General features: G+C 55.4%; 2 protein-coding genes across 4 annotated transcripts in view; one reads left to right on the top strand and one right to left on the bottom strand.

The window, feature by feature from the left end:
* The window catches only part of LOC100976543 (CEA cell adhesion molecule 6), a 910,921-nt gene that overhangs the window by 403,160 nt on the left and 485,670 nt on the right, over positions 1–22,091 (bottom strand). The gene's annotated exons all lie outside the window — the stretch shown is intronic.
* Positions 12,510–20,068, top strand: ERF (ETS2 repressor factor). Of its 3 annotated transcripts, none has more exons than XM_003811766.6 (4): positions 12,510–12,666; positions 17,076–17,310; positions 17,699–17,814; positions 17,903–20,068. In XM_003811766.6, exons 1-4 carry the CDS (start codon positions 12,645–12,647, stop codon positions 19,174–19,176), a joined length of 1,647 nt encoding a protein of 548 aa, XP_003811814.1. In that variant the 5' UTR covers positions 12,510–12,644; the 3' UTR covers positions 19,177–20,068. The 3 variants fall into 3 exon arrangements, with proteins under 3 accessions (XP_003811814.1, XP_008962415.1, XP_034801994.1); XM_008964167.5 differs by lacking the exon at positions 12,510–12,666 and adding an exon at positions 13,633–13,796; XM_034946103.4 differs by lacking the exon at positions 12,510–12,666 and adding an exon at positions 15,308–15,535.

Genomic DNA, 22,091 nt, shown 5'->3' with positions numbered 1-22,091 from the left:
CACCGCAGTTTGACAGACCACTAGGCATTGGGGCAGGGGGCCGAGATGACGAAATGCAGCACTTCTTGGGGCTTCGCACTGCATTACGTGGAGAGCTACACTTTGTGGGTGTACGCCCCTGACAGAGGCAGATTTTTAAAGATCCCAGGGGTAGGAGGGTATCACACTGGAGTGGAGGAGGACAGGGAGATGCCCTGTTTGTAGTAGATGCCTGCTGCCCAGATACGGGTTTACAACCAGATGTGAACCTGTCTGCAATGCATCTATGCCCTCCACTTTGTATTCGCCCTGGTCCGAGGCTAATGGGAAGCAATATGGGTACGCTGGCCGCAGGGAGGCTTTCTTTTGCCTGTGACAGGTTCAGATTCCACACTGGAATTCACACCACTTGTGAGGAAACTGCATCCAGTCTATTGCAAGTCATACTGTCCATGAAACACTCAAACTACGTGTGAAAGAATGTGCTAGGGCATAGAGCTAGTTCATAGCATAGAAGAAATATTAGTTGTCCAATGGGGTTCATGGAATATGAAGGATATTCACATCTATGAGAAAGTCCCACTGTTCACAAATTATTTGTGTTGAGATTGGGGGAAATTCACTGTCCACGAGGAGTTCACACTTGGAAGGAATCTTATAACCTACACCGTTATATTATTATTATTATTATTATTTTCCCCGAAACAGAGTCTTGCTCTGTCGCCCAGACTGGAGTGCAATGTCGCAACCTCGGCTCACTGCAACCTCCGCCTCCTGGGTTCAAGTGTTTCTCCTGTCTAAGCCTCCTGAGTAGCTGGGATTACAGGCACACACCACCACACCCGGCTAATTTTTGTATTTTTAGTACACACGGGGTTTCACCATGTTGGTCAGGATGGTCTTGAACTCCTGACCTCATGATCCGCCCACTTCGGCCTCCCAAAGTACTGGGATTACAGGCGTGAGCCACTGCGCCCGGCCCTGTTACATTATTTATATAATCTTAAACTATCATACTACTAGTACTACTGCAATATAATTGTATTTATTTATTTGAGATGGAGTCTCGCTCTGTTGCCCAGGCCGGAGTGCAGTGGCATGATCTCGGCTCACTGCACACTCCGCCTCCCGGGTTCACACCTCAGCCTCCCGAGTAGCTGGGACTACAGGCGCCCGCCACTGCGCCCGGCTAATTTTTTGTATTTTTAGTAGAGACGAGGTTTCACTGTGTTAGCCAGGATGGTCTCGATCTCCTGACCTCGTGATCTGCACGCCTCGGCCTCCCAGAGTGCTGGGATTACAGGTGTGAGCCATTGCGCCCGGCCTATTTATTTATTTTTAATTAAATTTGTTTTTTTTGAGACGGAGTCTTGCTCTGTCACCCAGGCTGGAGTGCATTGGCGCGATCTCGGCTCACTGCAACCTGTGCCTCCTGGGTTCAAGCGATTCTCCTGCCTTAGCTTCCTAAGTAGCTGGGATTACAGGCGCATGCCACCATGCCTGGTTAATTTTTGTATTTTTAGTAGACACGGGGATTCACCATTTTGGTCAGGCTGGTCTCGAACTCCTGACCTCATGACCTGCCCATCTCGGCCTCTCAAAGTGCTGGGATTACAGGCATGAGCCAATGCTCCCGGCCTAATTTTATTTATTTTTATTTTATTATTATTTTTTTCAGACAGGGTCTCACTCTGTCGCCCAGGCTGGAGTGCAGTAGCAGCATCATAGCTCACTGCAACCTTGAGTGCCTGGGCTCAAGCGATCTTCCTGCCTCAGCCTCCTGAGTAGCTGGGACCACAGGCATGCACCACCATGCCCTGCTATTTTTTTTTTTTTTTTTTTTTGTAGAGATGGAGTCTCACTATGTTGTCCAGGCTGGTCTCCAATTTCTAGCCTCAAGCCATCCTTCCATCTTGGCCTCTCAAAGTGCTGGGATTATAAGCATAAGCCGCTGCATCTAGCCATTAATGTAATCCTAAAAGACAATTCATCCTTCCATATTGGGTGGACCCGGAGTTGAGGGAGGTTTGACAAAGCAGTTTATATTGTGCACATTGGGTAGATGCTGAATCTGGGGGAAATTTACACTCAAGAGAGTGCACACTGCCTTTGTAGGTAGCCCCATGGGGAGTGCTTCATGCTATCACAAAAGGGGTTCACAGCAGCCACAGAGAGTTCTCCATGCATGGAGATGTGCCCTGTCTGTGTTAACTTTGTCATCGATATGAAAGAGATTACAATGTCTGTGGGGAGGCTCATAAGGGACAGAGGTTCACATTGCCCATGGGAGCTTACATTATGTTTGGGGGAGATTTTTATTGATTAGGGTAGGGTTTTGTGTTCCACAGTCCGTTTGCATCAGGAGTGAGGGAGAATTAGACTTTTAGCAGAGAGGTGTGTACTCTGCATGAGGGAATTCACTTGGCCTAGGGAGCCTGCTGCAGTGAAAGGAGGTCTCGACTGTCAGTTTAGGATGTTCTCTGGCTGTGGTGAATTTGTAATGTCCATGTAGGGATCCCCCCTGCTTACAAGAGTTATACCATGTTGGGATGCCAAGAAGGCAGATCACTTGAGGTCAGGAGTTCAAGACCAGCCTGGCCAACATGGTGAAACCCCATCTCTACTAAAAATACAAAAATTCGGCTGGGTGTGATGGCTCACGCCTGTACTCCCAGCACTTTGGGAGGCCGAGGTGGGTGGATCACCTGAGATCAGGAGTTTGAGACCAGCCTGGCCAATATGGTAAAACCCTGTCTCTACTAAAAATACCACAAAAATTAGCAAGGCATGGTGACGGGTGCCTGTAATCCCAACTACTCGGGAGGCAGAGGCAAGAGAATTGCTTGAGCCCAGGAGACAGAGGTGGCAGTGAGCTGAGATTGCGCCATTGCACTCTAGCCTGAGCAACGGAACAAGACTGTGTCTCCAAAAAATAAAAATACAGGCCAGGCGCGGTGGCTCATGCCTGTACTCCCAGCGTTTTGGGAGGCTAAGGCGGGCGGATCACGAGGTCAGGAGATCAAGACCATCCTGGCTAACACGGTGAAACCCCGTCTCTATTAAAAATACAAAAAAATTAGCTGGGTGTGGTGGCACACGCCTGTAGTGGGCAACAGAGTGAGACTCCGTCTCAAAAAAAAGAAGAAATGGCCGGGTGCGGTGGCTCACGCCTGTAATCCTAGCACTTTGGGAGGCCGAGGCGGGTGAATCACCTGAGGTCAGGAGTTTGAGACCAGCCTGGCCAACATGGAGAAACCCCATCTCTACTAAAAATACAAAAATTAGCCGGGCGTGGCGGCAAGCGCCTATAATCCCAGCTACTTGGGAGGCTAAGGTGGGAGAATCACTTGAACCTGGAAGGTGGTGGTTGCAGTGAGCCAAGATCGTGCGACAGAGCGAGACTCTGCCTCATGATCTCAAAAAAAAAAAAAGAAATTATACTGCCTCGATAACACTCACAAGTAGATTGTGTGGGGCACAGATTGGTTTTTTGTTTGTTAGTTTGTTTGTTTGTTTTGAGACAGTCTTGCTCTGTTGGCCAGAGCTAGAGTGCAGTGGTAATACCTCACCTCACTGCAGCCTCCACCTCCCGGGTTTAAGCGATTCTTATGCCTCAGCTTCCCAAGTAGTTGAGATTACAGGTGCACGTCACCACACCTGGCTAATTTTTTTGTATTTTTAGTAGAGACAGGGTTTCACCATGTTGGTGAGGCTGGTCTCGAACTCCTGACCTTAAGTGATCCAGTCACCTCAGCCTCCCAAAGTGCTGGGATTACAGGCATGAGCCACTGCGCGTGACCCACAAATTATTTATATGCTGTCTCACCATCTATATGAGAGACTCACAATGCATTTGAGGGTCTCACTTTCTACACTGGGGCTCACACTGTATGTGGGGGTTTATTAGTTATGGACATTGCACCATTTGTATGGGTTCATATTTTTTGTGGGTTGGACCAGGTGAATGTGCACTCAGTTCACTTACTTCAGCAAATACATATTATCAGCCTATTCTCTTTTTTTTTTTTTTTTTTGAGACAGAGTCTCGCTCTGTTGCCCAGAGCTGCAACAGTCCGCTGCAACATCTGTCTCCTGGGATCAATCAATTCTCCTGCCTTAGCCTCCCAAGTAGCTGGGACTACAGGTGCATGCCACCATGCTCGGCTAATTTTTTGTATTTTTAGTAGAGATGGGGTTTCACTGTGTTAGCCAGGATGGTCTCCATCTTGGGACCTCATGATCCGCCTGCCTCGGCCTCCCAAAGTGCTGAGATTATAGACATGAGCCATTGTGCCCAGCCAATATTACAAACCTATTCTATGACACTCACTGGTCTAGGCGCTGGTGACAAGGCAGTGAAAAATATAGACTGAATCCAGTTCGGTTCAGTGGCTCAGGCCTGTAATTCCAACACTTTGGGAGGCCAAGGCAGGTGGATCATTTGAGGTCAGGAGTTTGAGACCACCCTGACCTGTAATCCCAGCTACTCAGGAGGCTGAGGCAGGAGAATTGCTTGAACTCGGGAGGCAGAGGTTGCAGTGAACCGAGATTGTGCCATTGCACTCCAGCCTGGGCAACACACAAGAACGAAACTCTGTCTCAGAAAAATATAAATAAATAAATAAATAAATAAATAAAATAAGCTGGATACAATGCCTCCCGCTTGTAATCCCAGCACTTTGGGAGGCTGAGACGGGAGGATCACTTGAGTCCAGGAGTTTGAGACCAGCCTGAGCAACATAGTGAAACCCCATCTCAACAAAAAAATACAAAAAAAAATTAGCCAGGAGTGGTTGGGCATGGTGACTCACGCCTGTAATCCCAGCACTTTGGGAGGCCGAGGTGGGCAGATCACAAGGTCAGGAGTTTGAGACCAGCCTGGCCAATATGGTGGAACCCCGTCTCTACTAAAATTACAAAAATTAGTCGGGCGTGGGGGCAGGCGCCTGTAGTCCCAGCTACTCAGGAGGCTGAGGCAGGAGAATCCCTTGAACCCAGGAGGCGGAGGTTGCAGTGAGCTGAGATCACGCCATTGCACTCCAGCCTGGCAACAGAGCGAGACTCTGTCTCAAAAAAAAAAAAAAAAAAAATTAGCTGGGAGTGGTGGCATATGACTTGGTCCCACTTACTTGGGAGGCTGAGGTAGGAGGATGGCTTGAGCCTGGCAGGCGGAGGTTGCAGTGAGCCGAGATGGTGTCACTGCACTCCACCCTAGGCAACAGAACCAAACCCTATCTCAAAAAAAGGAAGAAAAAAGTGGCTGATTCTAGAATAGTCAAAGGTAGAGCTGGTGGAAATTCCCTTCAGATTGGATATCGGATGAGAGAAAGGGGGCAAGGATGACTCCAAGGTATTCAGCCTGAACAGCCAGAAAAATGGAATTGCAATTTCCTGAGATGGGGAAGCTTGTGGGGGCAGCAGTTTGGGGGAGTTCAGGAAGACCATTTTTGATTTGGCAAGCTTGAGAAATCCAGATAGACACACTGGTGAGGTAGTTGGATGTGCCAGATTGGAGTTCAGGGGAGAGTCGAGATCGAGATAGAATTGTGGGCGGAGGCTGGGCGCGGTGGTTCACAGCTGTAATCCCAACACTATTGGGAGGCTGAGGTGGGAGCATCACTTCAGCCCAGGAGTTCAAGACCAGTCTGGTCAACATAGTAAGATCCCCATCTCTCCAAAAAGATACAAAAATTAGCCAGGTGTGGTGGTGCACAGCTGTAGTCTCAGCTGCTCAGGAGGCTGAGGTGGGAGGATCACCTGAGCCTAAGGGTGTCAAGGCTGCTGTGAGCTGTGATCGCACCACTGCACTCCAGCCAGACAACAGAGTGAGACCCTGTCAAGAAGGAAAAAGAGGAAAGAAAGAAAGAGAGAGAGAGAGATCAGAGACGAGAGAGAGAGAGAGGGAGGGAGGGAGACAGAAGGAGAGGAGAGAGATAAATAAACCAATAAATAAATAAATAACTGTGGGTGTAATCAGCATAGAGATGGCATATCCACCGTGGGACTGGTGGAGGTTATCAAGGGAATGAGTCTAGACAGGAGAAAAGAGGGATCTGAGCCCTGGTGCCTTCAGCATCTTCAGTCAGGGAGATGAGAAAGAATGATACTCTAAGGGGGTGACATTCTGTTTAGAGGTGGTCACACTGTTTATGGTGGCTATACCATATGAGATGAGTCATACTATTCATTTTTTAAATTTTTGTTTTGTTTTGATAGAGAACACTGCAACAGGGTTTTGCAGAGGGGGAGAGATTGGACTCAATCCCCCGCATCACACTATTTTTTTCTCTTAAGAAACAGGGTTAGGCCGGGCGCAGTGGCTCACGCCTGTAATCCCAGCACTTTTGGAGGCTGAGGCAGGCGGATCACGAGGTCAGGAGATCGAGACCATCCTAGCTAACGTGGTGAAAGCCCATCTCTACAAAAAATACAAAAAATTAGCTGGGCGTGGTGGCGGGCCTCTGTAGTCCCAGCTACTTGGGAGGCTGAGGCAGGAGAATGGCGTGAACCTGGGAGGCTGAGTTGCAGTGAGCTGAGATTGCGCCACTGCACTCCAGCCTGGGCGACATAGTGAGACTCCGTCTCAAAAAAAAAAAAAAAAAAGAAACAGGGCTCGGTGGCTCATGCCTGTAATCCTAGCACTTTGGGAGGCTGAGGCAGATCACGAGGTCAGGAGTTCAAGACCAGCCTGTCCAACATGTTGAAACCCCATCTCTACTAAAAATACAAAAATTAGCTGGGTGTGGTGGTGGGCACCTGTAATCCCAGCTACTTGGGAGGCTGAGGCAGAAGAATAGCTTGAACCTGGGAGGCGGTGGTTGCAGTGAGCCAAGATTGTGCCACTGCACTCCAGCCTGGGTGATAGAGAAAGACTCTGTCTCGGGGGGGAAAGAAACAGGGTTTTCAGCCAGGCGTGGTGGCGGGTACTTGTAATCGCAGCTACTTGGGAGGCTGAGGCAGCAGAACTGCTTGAACCCAAGAGGTGGAGGTGGCAGTGAGCCGAGATCGTGCCACCGCACTCCAGCCTGGGCGACGAAGCGAAATTCCACCTCAAAAAATAATAATAATAAATAAAAAATAAAAAAGCTGGGTGTGGTGGCTCAGGCCTGTACTCTCAGCACTTCAGGAGGCCAAAGAGGGTGGTTACCTGAGGTCAGGAGTTTGAGACCAGCATGGCAACATGGTGAAACCCTGCCTCTACTAAAAATACAAAAACAAATTAGCTGGGCATGGTGGCATGCGCCTGTAATCCTAGCTACTCGGGAGTCTGAGGCAGGAGAATCACTTGAACCCAATCTCAGCTCACTGCAACATCTGCCTCCTGGGTTCAATCAATTCTCCTGCCTCAGCCTTCCGAGTAGCTGGGGTTACAGGCACCCGACACCACGTCCAGCTAATTTTTGTAGTTTTAGTAGAGACGGGGTTTCATCATGTTGGCCAGGCTGGACTTGAACTCCTGACCTCAGGTGATCCACCCGCCCACCTCAGCCTCCCAAAGTGCTGGGATTACGGGCATGAGCCACCGCACCTGGCCAATATTTCACCATCTCTACCATCTCTGGGGGTGGGTATCAGTGTTGATAAAGCAATTGGAGTCACATAGGCCACTGAAAGATTACAATATCCATGGACACGTTTGCACAAACCACCAAACTTAAGAGGCCCAGACGACATTTTCACGAGGGACTTTCACTCTCCGCGGATCGTTCAGATTCTCCCACGAGGCATGCCGATCATCCGTGATTGTGTTTCATAGAAACACTGAGTTTGAGCCATCCATCTGGGTCAGAGTGGGATTATGACATTAATACACAATTTCACACTGTCAGTGCTGTGTGCTTTATTTTTTTAAATTTTATTTTTAAGAGAAAAGGTCCCTTAACACCTAGGTGATGGGTTGATAGGTGCAGTAAACCACCATGATGCACGTTTACCTATGTAACAAACCTGTACCTCCTGCACATGTATCCCAAAAGTTAAAATAAAAATTAAAAAAAAAAAAAAAGAAGAAAAAGAAAACATAAGCCTGGGCTGCCCTTTGGACACCACGGACACAGATCTGCCAGTAAGAACCATCCTCCCGGCCAGGCTTGGTGGCTCACGCCTGTAATCCCAGCTGTTTGGGAGGCCGAGGTGGGCGGATCACCTGAGGTCAGGAGTTCGAGACTAGCCTGGCCAACATGGAGAAACCCCGTCTCTACTAAAAACACAAAATTAGCCGGGCGTGGTGGCACATGCCTGTAATCTAGGCTACTCGGGAGGCTGAGGCAGGAGAATTGCTTGAACCTGGGAGGGAGAGGTTGCAGTGAGCCGAGATCCTGCCACTGCACTGCATCCTGGGTGACACAGGGAGACTCCATCTCAAATAAATAAATAAATAAATAAATTTTTTGTAGAGAGAGTCTCACTCTGTTGCCCAGGCTGGTCTTGAACTCCTGGCCTCTTGAAATTCTCCTGCTTCGGCCTCCCAAAGTGCTGGGATTACATGTGTCAGACACAAACTGCAGCCAGCCTGTTTATTGCTGTTTAACTGTTGTTACAGTTGGAGTCTGTAGGGTAGAGTGCTCTTGTTATCCATGGGGCATAGAGTTCACTCTGCTAATAATTATTAACAGTATTTATTGCATACTTACTTCGCATCTCTGATTTTTCTTTTTTTCTTTTTTTTTTTTTTTAAGACGGAGTATCGCCCTGTCACTCAGGCTGGAGTGCAATGGCATGATCTCGGCTCACTGCAACCTCCGCCTCCCGGGTTCAAATGATTCTCCTGCCTTAGCCTCCTGAGTAGCTAGGATTACAGGCGCCAGTCACCACACCCAGCTAATTTTTGTATTTTTAATAGAGACGGGGTTTTCACCATGTTGGCCAGGATGGTCTGGAACTCCTGACCTCAGGTGATCCACCTGCCTCGGCCTCACAAAGTGCTGGGATTACAGGCGTGAGCCACCTCGCCTGGCCACATCTCTGATTTTTCACAATAACTTGATCATGTAGGATCTATTAACACCTCCATTTTACAAATGAGGAAAATTGAGGCTCAAAGAGGTGAACTTGGCCAGGCGCAGTGGCTCACGCCTGTAATCCCAGCACTTTGGGAGGCCAAGGAGGGCGGATCACGAGGTCAGGAGATCGAGACCATTCTGGCTAACACGGTGAAACCCCATCTCTACTAAAAATACACAAAATTAGCTGGGTGTGATGGCGGGTGCCTGTAGTCCCAGCTACTCGGGAGGCTGAGGCAGGAGAATTGCTTGAACCCGGGAGACGGAGGTTGCGATGTGCCAAGATGGTGTCATTGCACTCCAGCCTGGGCAAGGAGAGCAAAACTGCGTCTCAAAAAAAAAAAAAAAAAAAAAAAAAAGCTGGGCATGGTGGTGGGCGCTTGTAATTCCAGCTACTCAGGAGGCTGAGACAGGAAAACTGCTTGAACCAGGGAGGCAGAGGTTGCAGTGAGCCAAGATCGTGCCATTGCACTTACAGCCTGGGTGACAAGAGCAAAATTCCATCTCAAAAAAAAAAAAAAAAAAGTAACTGGGCATGGTGGCATGTGTCTGTAGTCCCAGCTACTCAGGAGGCTGAAGTGGGAGAATTGCTTGAGGCAGGGAAGTCGAGGCTGTAGTGAGCCATTATTGTGCCACTGCAATCCAGCCTGGGCAACACAGTGAGACCCCCATCTCAAAAAAAAAAAAAAAAAAAAGAGGTGAACTGAGTTCACTTGCCTTGTCAGAGACAAGAAGTAGCAAAGGTTGGGTGTAACGGCCAGGTGTGGTGGCTCACACCTGTAATCCCAGCACTTTGGGAGGCTGAGGCAGGCGGATCACGAGGTCAGAAGATTGAGACCATCCTGGCTAACACAGTGAAATCCTGTCTCTACTAAAAATACAAAAGATTAGCCAGGCGTGGTGGGGGGCGCCTGTAGTTCCAGCTACTCAGGAGGCTGAGGCAGGAGAATGGCGTGAACCCGGGAGGCGGAGCTTGCAGTGAGCCGAGATGGGGCCACTGCACTCCACCCTGGGGGACAGAGTGAGACCCCGTCTCAAAAAAAAAAAAAAAAAGGTTGGGTGTAACTCAGATCTCTGTCTTGCTGGTGGGAGGGTAGGGGTCACTGGGTTTGTTACTGATGTGTTATCTTTTTGTTTGTTTGTCTGTTTTGAAACTGAGTTTCGCTCTTGTTGCCCAGGCTGGAGTGCAATGGCGCGATCTCGGCTCACCGCAACCACCCCCCTCCCGGGTTCAAGCGATTCTACCTTAGCCTCCCGAGCAGCTGGGATTACAGACATGCACCACCAAGCCCGGCTAATTTTTTGTATTTTTAGTAGAGACGGGGTTTCTCCATGTTGGTCAGGCTGGTCTCGAACTACAGACCTCAGGTGATCCACCTGCCTTGGCCTCCCAAAGTGCTGGGATTACAGGCGTGAGCCACCGCGCCCGGCCTTTTTATTTATTTATTTTTAGACGGAGTTTTGCTGTTACCCAGGGTGGAGTGCAGCGGAGCGATCTCGGCTCACTACAGCCTCCGCCTCCTGGATTCAAGCGATCCTCCTGGGTTCAAGCGATTCTCCTGCCTCAGCCTCCTGAGTAGCCGGGATTACAGGCGCGCCACCACGCCTGGCAAATTTCTGTATTTTTAGTAGAGATGGGGTTTCACCATGTTGGCCAGGCTGGTCTGGAACTTCTGACCTGAAGTGATCTCCCGCCTCGGCTCCCAAAGTGCTAGGTTTACAGGCGTGCGCCACTGCGCCGGGCCCTGATGTAATATCTTTGAAAATCTGCATTTTTTTTTGGAGGGGGTAGTAAAAGAGGTAATAAAGCATAATGGTAAATGGTAAATGTGGTGGTTTGGAATTGGTTAGATCTGGGTTCGAATCTTAGTTCCAATACTTCCTGGCTGTAAGATTTAGTGGACCGATTTTCCCTCAGAGAGCATCACTTTCTTTATCTGTAAATGGGGATAACAGCAGTAATTCCCCTCGTTGGGATTTTGTGAGGATTAAATGAGAAGATGCCCCTGACAATGCTTGGCCCGGTGCCTGGCACATCATGAACACTCGGAATTCGGGAGCTGTTATTCGAACAATGATGATGATTATTATTGCTGGACCACACCGCTCCCAGAGGGTTACAATATCCGTGGGGGAGCTGTACTGTCCGTAGGCAAGGTTACATAATTCCCGGGGGTTTTGGGGGAAAGCTTCCCTGGAGCCCTTGGTCTCCCCAAGGAGGAGGCCTGAGACTTTTTTTTTTTTGAGGCACTGGTGAGGAGCCTGTCTAAGGCGGACTAGGTACCCCGCAAGCGAGGAGGCTGGGATTGAAGCCCTGGGTACCGGGAGCCTGAGCTCCGCAGGCCTTCCCTATCTGTGACTTTTCTGTCTCCCCGCCCATCTTCTGGATTCGTCCCCCACCCAGCCCCCCCAACTCCCGCCCGCCACCCATACGCCTCTCCTTCGGAACCTCAGAGTCTTTTTTGAGACCCTGTTTCCAGGCTATGCCTGTGAATATTGCTTCTATTTGGCCTCTACCCTGCTGCCGGCTCCTGGGCTCCATCAGATCTGCGCTGTGATTTCCTGTTTCCCAGAGCCTCAGGCTTCATCCTTCCCTCCCGGCTGAGGCAGAGAACGGAGACTTAACACTTCTCTACGCTCTGGCTTTCGATCTTAAGCCCTGTCTTCCTCTCTCCTGGCGACCCTCAGTGCCCCTTGGGAGCACATTTGTTCAGACTTTGGTCGCCCCCTCGTATCCTGGCCCCGCCTCCGGAACCCCCGGTCCTAGTAGTGGACGTGGGGGGACCTCCGGCGCCAGCCCTATCCCCGGGACAGCTGCAGCCTGGGGACGGTGGTGGTGGGGGCTTCCAAATGCATTCTCTCTGGTCACTTCCTCCCCAGCTGGACTGGGGCTATCAGGAAAGCCAAGACCCCATCCCCACAGGAGCGGAGGGCACAGCCGCCTCCCCATTTCCGATGCTGGGAAATGCATCCCACCCATTCCACCCCACCCCTGGACAGCTGCCCCCATTCAGGCTCAGGGTTGGGGGGTTGGGTAAAACCAAGCTGGGAAATGCTGTGGTCTTCATCATCTTCTAAGGTCCTGACCCCGCCCCTCTGCAGAGAAGATTCTGCCCCCTCCCCACAAAAGTTTCTGACCCCCGCTTCCTCGGAAGGGCCCCCCGTTTTCCCATACAGGCTCCCAAAAGAAACTCTGGAGCCCGCAGTGGGCAGGAGAGGAGGAGGGGCAGCAGGTAGCGAGTGCCGAGGACTTAAGTTAGCTGCAGACTCGGAGCCTCTGACTAGGGTCATGACCCGCGGGACCCCATCCCACCCCCACCCCCTCCTTCCTCCCTCCCCCGCCTCGCGGCCCCTTTAAGCCCAGAGCCGGCCGGTCCTCAGTGGCTGCGCGCCGACGAGCGTGTGTGTGAGTGCGCGGGGAGGGGGCGGGCGCAGTGTCTCCATGGCGACGCGGCGGTGACGTCGCCGGCCGGGGGGCGTGGGCGTCCCGGCCCCGGAGTGCGATATTAACCCGGGAGGCGGCGGCGGGGAGGGGAGAGGCTCTGAGAGGCGAGGCCGGGTGAGGCGGCGAGGGCGGCCCGACGGGCGCGGGACGGGACGGGGCAGCGAGGGCGCCGGGAGCCGCGGCCCGGAGTCGGGGCGCTTCGCCCCGGGCCCCCCAGCATGAAGACCCCGGCGGACACAGGTGGGGGCGGGGGCAGCACGTGTGGGGGAGACTTGTTGCCCCGGGAAACCGAGCGGAGAAACTTTGGGGGGGCTGAAGGGGTCCGGGGGAGCCCGAGTGATCCCCAGTTCTGGGGGACCCCTCAAGCACTGGAGACCTGTTGCTTCTCGTGGCGCGAGCGGGGTTGCTGCCTGGGACCCCCGATTCCTGGCTCCGGGCGGAGTGGTGTGGGTGCTGCGGGTCTTGGTCCTGTATCCCTACCGGGACCCCGCAGGCCGGGCTCTCCCCCACTCCCGGGATCACGGGGGTGGCGGGGTCCTTCCCCTCCGCTCTTGTCACGTTGCACTCTGGGGGCCGGGACGTGTGCGGGGCGGGGGGGCTCGTCCACCGGGCCCGCTATCCCTGGTTCTGCGCTGCGCGGTCCGGCTGGTGACCTTCACGGCGGCGCGTGCCCTGCACCAGGTTAGCGGGGGATACGGGATGGCCTCTAGGAGGAGGGCGTGAGTGGGGAGCCCGGGACTCGGGGTCCTGGCTGCGCCGCCCCTCCCCCGCCCGCCTCTGTCGGCTCCTCGCTCCCCCGCCCTCGCCGAGTCGCAAAGTTCCAAAGCGCAGCCCGAACGTTCGAAAAAGGAACTTTTTGTTTCCGACCTTAGAACGCGCGGCTTTAAGGTGGCTCCGGGGAGACCTGGGTACCCTCCTCCCGCGCCACCGCGGGCCCGGGGTTGAGGAGGGTGGGGAAGGTGGGGGGAGACGCAGAGGCTCCCCCCTCGCCCCCCCTCCCGGATCCACCTCTTCTCTTTCAGCGGGCCGTCTCTTCCCTCCGCCCCTCTCTTCCCCGCCAACTTGCTCCTCCTTAAGGGGCCAAGGTTCCCCTCCCCCTCGGTCGGCGGGCGGGGGGCAGCGGGATTAACCCCCCCTCCCACTCGGACTTTTCCCCCTCCCCTCCCCCGCCGCCCCCGGGCTCGCGCGGGCTGGACTTTGCGCCCGAGCGCGCAGGGGGAGGGGTCCCAGCCGCCCCCTGCCCGTCTACCCCGTCGGAATCCGGCCCGGGGCGGGGACGGGGGAGGGGGAAGGGGGCCGGGCGCCGCTGTTCAAACTTGTTTCCTTCCCCCGGCGGCGGCGGCGGCGGCGGCTCGAGCTCGTGTGTGCGGGTGTGTGCCCCGACCGGCCCACCCACCCCACCCCATCCCCACCCCATTCCCACCCCATTCCCATCCCCATCCCCCTGCTCGGCGGGTGGGGGCGGCTTAATCTTAAAGGGCTCCGAGCTGGGATCCGGCGCCAGGGGATTGGGACCCGGACCGAGGAGGGGCCCTGGGGGTGGGGCCGGGGTGCGGAGTGCGGTAGGGTCAGTCACGTGCGTCCTACACACTCCCCCGGCTTTCACTCGCTCCCGGGTGGCTGGGCCCTGGGGGCAGCAGGAGCCTACCCTCGCCCAAGGAGGAGGCCGAGGCACCCAGACAACCTCGCTTCATCTTCTCTCCCTGCTACCGGCCTTGGCCTGATAGGATCCGCGGGTCGCTTCCCCAACCCTGTCGGGGGGCGGGACAGTGTGTGGGTTTTCCGGCTGGGGGAGGGGAGGGGAAGGAGGCCTGGAATGGCCTCCGATCGGTGCATCTTTCCCGTCTGCCTCCTGGCCTGCCGCTCCGCACCCCTCCATCCAGTCCTCCATCCCGGTCCCTCTCTCTGCCGTGGCTGTTTCCCACTTCCTGTTTTCTTCCCGGCTCTGGCGCCATAGAGGGCCGCCTGGAGTGGGGGAGGTGGTGGGGCCCCCCAGGAGGCCTGCGTGTTCTTCCTCTGCCACCACTCCTCCCTTCCGACCCTCACAGTCCCTTAAAAAAAGTTTGGGCCGTCAACGTGAGGTTGGGGGGTGCCCAGGAGTTTTGTCCCCCCAGGCTTGCATAGTCTGTCTGGGAGAATCCCTACCCCGCCTCTGTGGGACCCAGGTGTGCTTCTGGGACCTCGCCATCCCAGCCCTTGCTGTCTGACTGCTGCCACTTCTGCACTCTGTCTCGCAGTCTCCTGAACCCCTCTCTCCATGTGCCTGCTCTCTCCCTGCCTCACTGGCCCCCATGTTCCCGAGGTCCCGCACCCCCAAGCTTCTTCCGTGCAGGTCTGGTGTTTCCCTGTTTTAAGCACGTGGACGCATACACAGCACACTCATACATGCTCCCCTTGCCCGTGCCTGGCTCCTGGCTCCAAGGCCTGGGGAACAGAGCCCCATTGAGACACCCTGACGTCACCCCCTCTTCATTCTCCCCCCCAAAGCCGGGAACAGGCCTTCATGTATGCTGTGTCTGATGAGGAAAGCCGCCGTTGTGGTGGGCCTGGGAGTGGGGAAGGGTCCCTGCCAGAAGTGGGAGCCAGGGTCCAGGCCCTGGAGGAGGGGTTGCTCAGGGAAGGGGTTTAACAAGGGGGCCTGGGACAGCTCCCAGAATGCGGCTTGAGGCCTTTCCAGAGCCCCCCCACCTCCTTTCCGAGTTCCCTTTGTGTTGCATGTAGTCTCTCTCACTCCCTCTCTTCTGCAAAGTTTATTTTTAGCCTCCTGCTCCCCCGCTCCCAGGACTGTCGCTGCACACACGTTGCCTGGTTACCGGGACACGGAGGCTGGGGCGGGTGGGCTGGGAAGGGTGGCTTTAATTTTGGAGGGAGGGTGGAAGTCAGTACATCCCCCACCCCCAGATTGATGTCTCAGGGGCTTCGGCCCCCCTTCTAGGTCTAGAGCCAGATTGGGGCTGAGGTGGAAGTAACATGGAGCTTGGTTCCCTGAGAGGGGCTGGGAGCTTTTTGGAGGGGATGTGAGGGTCCATGAAGCTGGTGGCTGGGTCACCTGGGTTCCAAAGGACCCTGGGCCTTGCAGGAGACCTTGTGATCTGGATTCTCTAGAAGGGTGAGGATAATGGGGTGAACACCTAGATTCCCAAGAGAGCGATGGGGCTCTGGGGTCTCTGGAAGGGGTTGTCAAAGGCTGTCACTTTTAAATGGAACAGGGGCTGTTGGTGCTGGTCTGTGAACAGCCAGAGGTCATATCCCTGGCACCCTGAGGGGCTGGTGGAAGGCTGGGATATATCTGAATGGGGCAGGGACTCCGGGGGCTATGTGGTACTGCAGCCCAGTCTGGGCAGGAGTTGGGGGCCTACAGTGAGCTCTGGATTTGGAGGGGGTGGTCCCTGTGGGAGCAGGAACTACTGATTCCCCGGATTCCCAAGGGGAAGGATCCCCTGTTGGATTCCAGACTTGGGTGGAGTCTTTGAGGGTGGATGTGTTGCCCGGAGGCCTTGTTGGTACCTGCTTGAGCTGGGGCCAAGGGAGGCGGATTGACCCCTGCAGCCTGACTGGATTTGGGAGCCGCCCATCTTTAGCCGGCCACCTTGGCCTTCTCTCTCTAGTGGCACCAGGGACCCTGCCCTGCCTCCCCACTCCTTCCCTTCCTCCCCTTTCCCTCCTCCCACCCCTCCATTACCGGCTGCCTGGTGCTGAATTATTGATGGCCCCTGATTACCCGGGGGTTTGGGAAATGACAACAACCGCAGCCCCCCCACCCCCCACCCCAGGCTGCCCACCCCCTCCAGAGACCAGCCAGCCCACCGCCAACCTCTACCCAAGGTTAATGCTGGGGGTGGGCAGGCAGGTGGGCAGGGAAGGAGCTGAAGATGAGAAGGCAGAAGTGGGAAGAGGGTGACAGCTCCAGGGTGCCTGCTCAAGCTCCAGGCCTGGGCTGGGCCCTCCAGCCAGGTGGGGCCTGGATGCCTGGGTCTGGGGAGGGCAGTGTAGCTCAGAGGGTCCAGGGCTTGGGGGGTGCCTCTCAGACAGTCTGGGTTTCACTCTCCAGGGAAGACAGAAGCCTCTGTGTGTGCAAGCGCTGACCTCATCGGCAACCAGTCACCCCACCCCTCCTGGTCCTTTTAAGAAAAAAAAAAAAAATCTTCCTCTCAGGTCTTGGGGTTGGGAGTAAGGGCTCTGTTGGGTCTTCGGAGGAGACAGTGCATGTTTCTAAGGAGGACATCCGAGGAGCTGGGGTGGTGCAACTGGCTCTGAATGGGAGTGGGGGTAAGCTGGGGGGCTGTACCCCAACCCGGCTGGCCATGTGTGCCCCTTCCTGCCCCTCCCCCACTGGCAGCCCTGCCCGCCAGCCTGGCTTGGTGCCTGGCCCCCTGGCACTGGCCCCGGGACCCACCGCCGACGGTTTCCTGTTTCTCCCGGTGTCGCCGGAGCGGGCTCCAGCTTCCCCTCCCCCCCAGCTCCTGTCTAGCCCCTCACATGCAGACAGACAGACACACACTGTCTTCTCTTAAATCAGATCTTGACTTGGCTGAGGTGAGACAGATTTCCCCATGTTGAAGGCAGGGCAGAGGTGGACCCTGGGATGGGACCCAGAGCCCTGGACTTGGCAGCCTGACCCCAGGCCACTCCCTGCCTCCCGTCCCCAGGGTTTGCCTTCCCGGATTGGGCCTACAAGCCAGAGTCGTCCCCTGGCTCAAGGCAGATCCAGCTGTGGCACTTTATCCTGGAGCTGCTGCGGAAGGAGGAGTACCAGGGCGTCATTGCCTGGCAGGGGGACTACGGGGAATTCGTCATCAAAGACCCTGATGAGGTGGCCCGGCTGTGGGGCGTCCGCAAGTGCAAGCCCCAGATGAATTACGACAAGCTGAGCCGGGCCCTGCGGTGAGGACGGGCTGGGGACCCCTGAGCACATGTGGAGTGCCCCCCCGGGGTTGCACAGCCCCTTGCCTGTGGGAACAAGCATTGGGTCTGACCCCTGGCTTTGCCAAATCCTAGCTGTGTGACCTTGGGCCACTCCCAGCCCTTCCCTGAGCCCCTTGGTAACACAGACGTATCCTGAGGAGAGATTACAGTCACCAGTGGATCCTCTAGTCCTGCCTTAGATGTGAGGAGAGAACTGGTACCCACCCTCTGGGCACTTGATTTGTCTTTTGTGGCCTACGTTCCTCAGTTGGCCTTTGGGAACCACACTTAAGTGCGTGTTAAGGTGTGGAGTCTAGACCTGGGTCCCACGTACCTGACCTTCCCAATGGCATTTCTGTACCCACAGCTATTACTATAACAAGCGCATTCTACACAAGACCAAGGGGAAACGGTTCACCTACAAGTTCAATTTCAACAAACTGGTGCTGGTCAATTACCCTTTCATTGATGTGGGGTTGGCTGGTGAGTACCAGGGATGGTTGGTGTGGAGAGGGTCTACATGCCCCTTCAGGCTAGGCCAGGGGCCTTGACACTGTCTCTCTTCTGCCAGGGGGTGCAGTGCCCCAGAGTGCCCCGCCAGTGCCGTCGGGTGGTAGCCACTTCCGCTTCCCTCCCTCAACGCCCTCCGAGGTGCTGTCCCCCACCGAGGACCCCCGCTCACCACCAGCCTGCTCTTCATCTTCATCTTCCCTCTTCTCGGCTGTGGTGGCCCGCCGCCTGGGCCGAGGCTCAGTCAGTGACTGTAGTGATGGCACGTCAGAGCTGGAGGAACCGCTGGGAGAGGATCCCCGGGCCCGACCACCTGGCCCTCCGGATCTGGGTGCCTTCCGAGGGCCCCCGCTGGCCCGCCTGCCCCATGACCCTGGTGTCTTCCGAGTCTATCCCCGGCCTCGGGGTGGCCCTGAACCCCTCAGCCCCTTCCCTGTGTCGCCTCTGGCCGGTCCTGGATCCCTGCTGCCCCCTCAGCTCTCCCCGGCTCTGCCCATGACGCCCACCCACCTGGCCTACACTCCCTCGCCCACGCTGAGCCCGATGTACCCCAGTGGTGGCGGGGGGCCCAGCGGCTCAGGGGGAGGCTCCCACTTCTCCTTCAGCCCTGAGGACATGAAACGGTACCTGCAGGCCCACACCCAAAGCGTCTACAACTACCACCTCAGCCCCCGCGCCTTCCTGCACTACCCTGGGCTGGTGGTGCCCCAGCCCCAGCGCCCTGACAAGTGCCCGCTGCCGCCCATGGCACCCGAGACCCCACCGGTCCCCTCCTCGGCCTCGTCATCCTCTTCTTCTTCTTCCTCCCCATTCAAGTTTAAGCTCCAGCCGCCCCCACTCGGACGCCGGCAGCGGGCAGCTGGGGAGAAGGCCGTAGCCGGTGCTGACAAGAGCGGTGGCGGTGCAGGCGGGCTGGCTGAGGGGGCAGGGGCACTAGCCCCACCGCCCCCGCCACCACAGATCAAGGTGGAGCCCATCTCGGAAGGCGAGTCGGAGGAGGTAGAGGTGACTGATATCAGTGATGAGGATGAGGAAGACGGGGAGGTGTTCAAGACGCCCCGTGCCCCACCTGCACCCCCTAAGTCTGAGCCCGGCGAGGCACCCGGGGCATCCCAGTGCATGCCCCTCAAGCTACGCTTTAAGCGGCGCTGGAGTGAAGACTGTCGCCTCGAAGGGGGTGGGGGCCCCGCTGGGGGCTTTGAGGATGAGGGTGAGGACAAGAAGGTGCGTGGGGAGGGGCCTGGGGAGGCTGGGGGGCCCCTCACCCCAAGGCGGGTGAGCTCTGACCTCCAGCATGCCACGGCCCAGCTATCCCTGGAGCACCGAGACTCCTGAGGGCTGTGGGCAGGGGACCTGTGTGCCCCACACCCCCCATGCTTCTTTTGCTGCCTTAAGCCCCCTATGCCCTGGAGGTGAGGGCAGCTCTCTTGTCTCTTCCCTGCCTCCTCCCTTTTCCCTCCCCACATTTTGTATAAAACTTTAATTTCTTTTTTTTAAATGGTGGGGGTGGGTGGGTGCCCAGGGCTAGGGGCTGTTCCCTGTCTCTGTGGGTTTCTAAGCTCTGGGCAAAGTGGTGATAGGGGGAGGGAGGGGGAAGTTAAGGGGGTCACCTCCATTCTGGGGAATTTATATTTGAATTGAGGCTTTGGCCTTAACACCCAGGAACTTTTCTATTACAATCGCTTAGGAAGTAAAGCCTTGTCTCCCTCCCTGTTCTCTGCCTCTTGTACCCCTCTGACCCACCCGCTCTGCCCCACTCCCAGCCCTCCTCAGCCCCAGCCCTGCCTGCCCTGCCCCTCCAGGGGGCCATGAGTGCCTAGGTTTCTCATACCCCACAAGGTCACAGCAGGGGAGGGAGGGACAATTTTATAATGAACCAAAAATTCCATGTGTTAGGGGGTGGGGGGCGGAGGAGGGTGAGGGGTGCCGCCCATGGGCCACAAATCTCTACAAGTGCCTGCTATCCCTCTCCCACTCCCCACCCCAGCACCGGTCCAACCCCTTCATCCCCAGCTGCTCCTAGGACTGGCCCATGGGCAGGCGGGTGGGGGGATGGGAAGGGGGTGCCCTGAAACCAAACTGGAAGCCCCCTCTGCCTCCCAGCTGGGGCCTCTGGGGTGGGGTGGGGGGCTGTGGTCAAGCCTTATTCTGTATTGGGGACTGAGGGTGGGGGGAGTAGAGGGGCCGCTGGAGAATGTATTCAAAACAATAAAACTTTGGACCTTTGGATGCAGTGATCAATGTCCTAGGTGCTCGGTGCAGCCCCCTGAGGGCCACAGCTTTTGCTTGATTCTGAAGGAGGGGCCCCACCCTGGCTGCTAGTGGGTCTGTGGCCAGATCAGTATAGAGGGCCTAACCCTAATCAGAATGGGCCAAATCCAGGCCTGGGAAACCGTCTCCTGACCTCAGAGGCACATGAGCCCCAGAGCTTGATGATAGTGGTCTCAGGCATGCGCCGGCTTCATCAGACTGCTCCTCTGTTCCATGGGGACCTTGTCCTTGAAAGCTCTTCCCACTGTTTTTCACCACAACCCCACTGCCCTTGCTCTCCTGATTGCCTGGATGCCTTCCCACTTGTGGCTAGGAATTCTTCCCACACCCCAGGTCCCCAGTGAAGACCAGGAGCTCCCTTTTGCACTGCCCCTCGCACCCTGCCCACACCCCTCTCTTGTTGCTCTGAGTTCAGCTGGGAGTCCTTTGGAGAACAGCCTGTGGTGTCTCTTGAAATGTAGACCTTGCAAGGTAACTTGGTGATCTTCAGGTCCAGGTATGGGAACACCCCCAGCCAGCACATAGCCAAGGGACTGGCTCACTAGTCATCGATGCTGTTGACCTACTGTGTGTCCAATACTTAAGAGCTGCAGTGTTGTAGCTCTTTCAGTATCCAGTAAGGTAGGGGCAACCAGTGCTGCTAAGTGACTTGCCCAGGGCCCTGTGGCTGAGCCAGGACTTCAAAGCCCACGTTCCTTCAACAACTCCTGACTTTTCCTTCCTAACACCAAGATAGTTGGATCCAGATCAGGCTTTCAGGATCAGAGGATTTGAGATGAGCTCATAAAGCTAGAAGCTGAGATTGGAGAGCTTGAATCAGGGATGAAAGAATTAGGAGGAATAATCCAGGCTGGAAGTGCCTTTAGAGACAAGTTCTGTCTCCTCCATGCAGGTGAGGTGCCTGAGGCCCAGAAAGGGGAAGGGGTTTCCCCAAGGCCACACAGCTGCTAAGAGATGGAGTGGCAATTGAGGGCTTGTTGGACTGGCTTCGCCATGAAACTCCACCCTGTGTAACCCTGAGGGGGAAGAAACGTTGACTGGCAACTGCTACCCACTCGCATCTCATTTCATGCCAGCCAGGGTGGGTGGTCCCAGATGATGTCGGTTGGCAGGGAAGAGAGGATCCAGGGCTAGGATACTGGCAGGAAACCGAGGCTCCCGAGGCGGCCTGCGGGAAACTGCTCCCTCTCCTGGGTGATGTAAGTCATTCCCTGGGGTGGGGGCCACTGGGCTATTTCTGGAAGCTGGGATGAGACATGTCTCCTGGCAACATAGTTGCAGCTGAGTTGGTGGTGGTGGTGGTGGGGTGATGGAGAAGGGGATGTTGTCACTCGGGAGGAGAGGACCCTAACTACTGGCCTCAGCCCCTGAACCCAGTGCCTTCAAAGCACCTCTAACCAGATCTAATATGGAATCATAAGTGCTCAGCTCAGCTCCCTAACTGCTGTCCAGGTCAGACCACAGCCCTACCAGACAAGTTGCCCCAGATTCTGGCTGTGTAGGATGTCACAGGTGGCATTTGGCCTTGAAAACTCCAGCGGCTACTCTAACCTTTAATCGCCCACCTAAATCTATTAGCTAGCTGGCTTGAAATGTTCCTGCAAGAAGACACCCTTGGTCCCATCCATATCCTCTGAGATCCTTGCTTCCAAGTAGAAAGCCCTTTACAGATGCTCTCAAGGCACTTCACATATTAATTAATCTCATCAGAGACCTCCCTGCTTTGTACCTGTAGCCCCAGTACCTCCACAGACTCTCAAAGCCCCTTCCCAATGCTTCTCAACCATCCCTCACCCCTTCAGGTCGCTCAGAGATCCCCTTGGTCACCAGTAATTTCTGTCTCCCATAGACCTTTTTTTTTTTTCTTTTTTTCAAAACAGAGTCTCACTCTGTTGCCCAGGGTGGAGTGCAGTGGTGCAATCTCAGCCCACTGCAACCTCAGCCTCCCAGGTTCAAGAGATTCTTGTGCCTCAGCTTCC

This window comes from Pan paniscus, chromosome 20, assembly GCF_029289425.2.
Source record: "Pan paniscus chromosome 20, NHGRI_mPanPan1-v2.0_pri, whole genome shotgun sequence".
In the NCBI taxonomy this organism is placed as follows: Eukaryota; Metazoa; Chordata; class Mammalia; order Primates; family Hominidae; genus Pan; species Pan paniscus.
This window is presented reverse-complemented; position numbering and strand designations above follow the sequence as displayed.

Excerpts from the sequence above, each read along its gene's own strand:
- ERF (XM_003811766.6), top strand. The coding sequence starts at position 12,645 with ATGAAGACCCCGGCGGACACAG. Across the intron at positions 17,311-17,698 it reads AAGCTGAGCCGGGCCCTGCG|CTATTACTATAACAAGCGCA; the intron begins GTGAGGACGGGC and ends CTGTACCCACAG. Across the intron at positions 17,815-17,902 it reads CATTGATGTGGGGTTGGCTG|GGGGTGCAGTGCCCCAGAGT; the intron begins GTGAGTACCAGG and ends CTCTTCTGCCAG.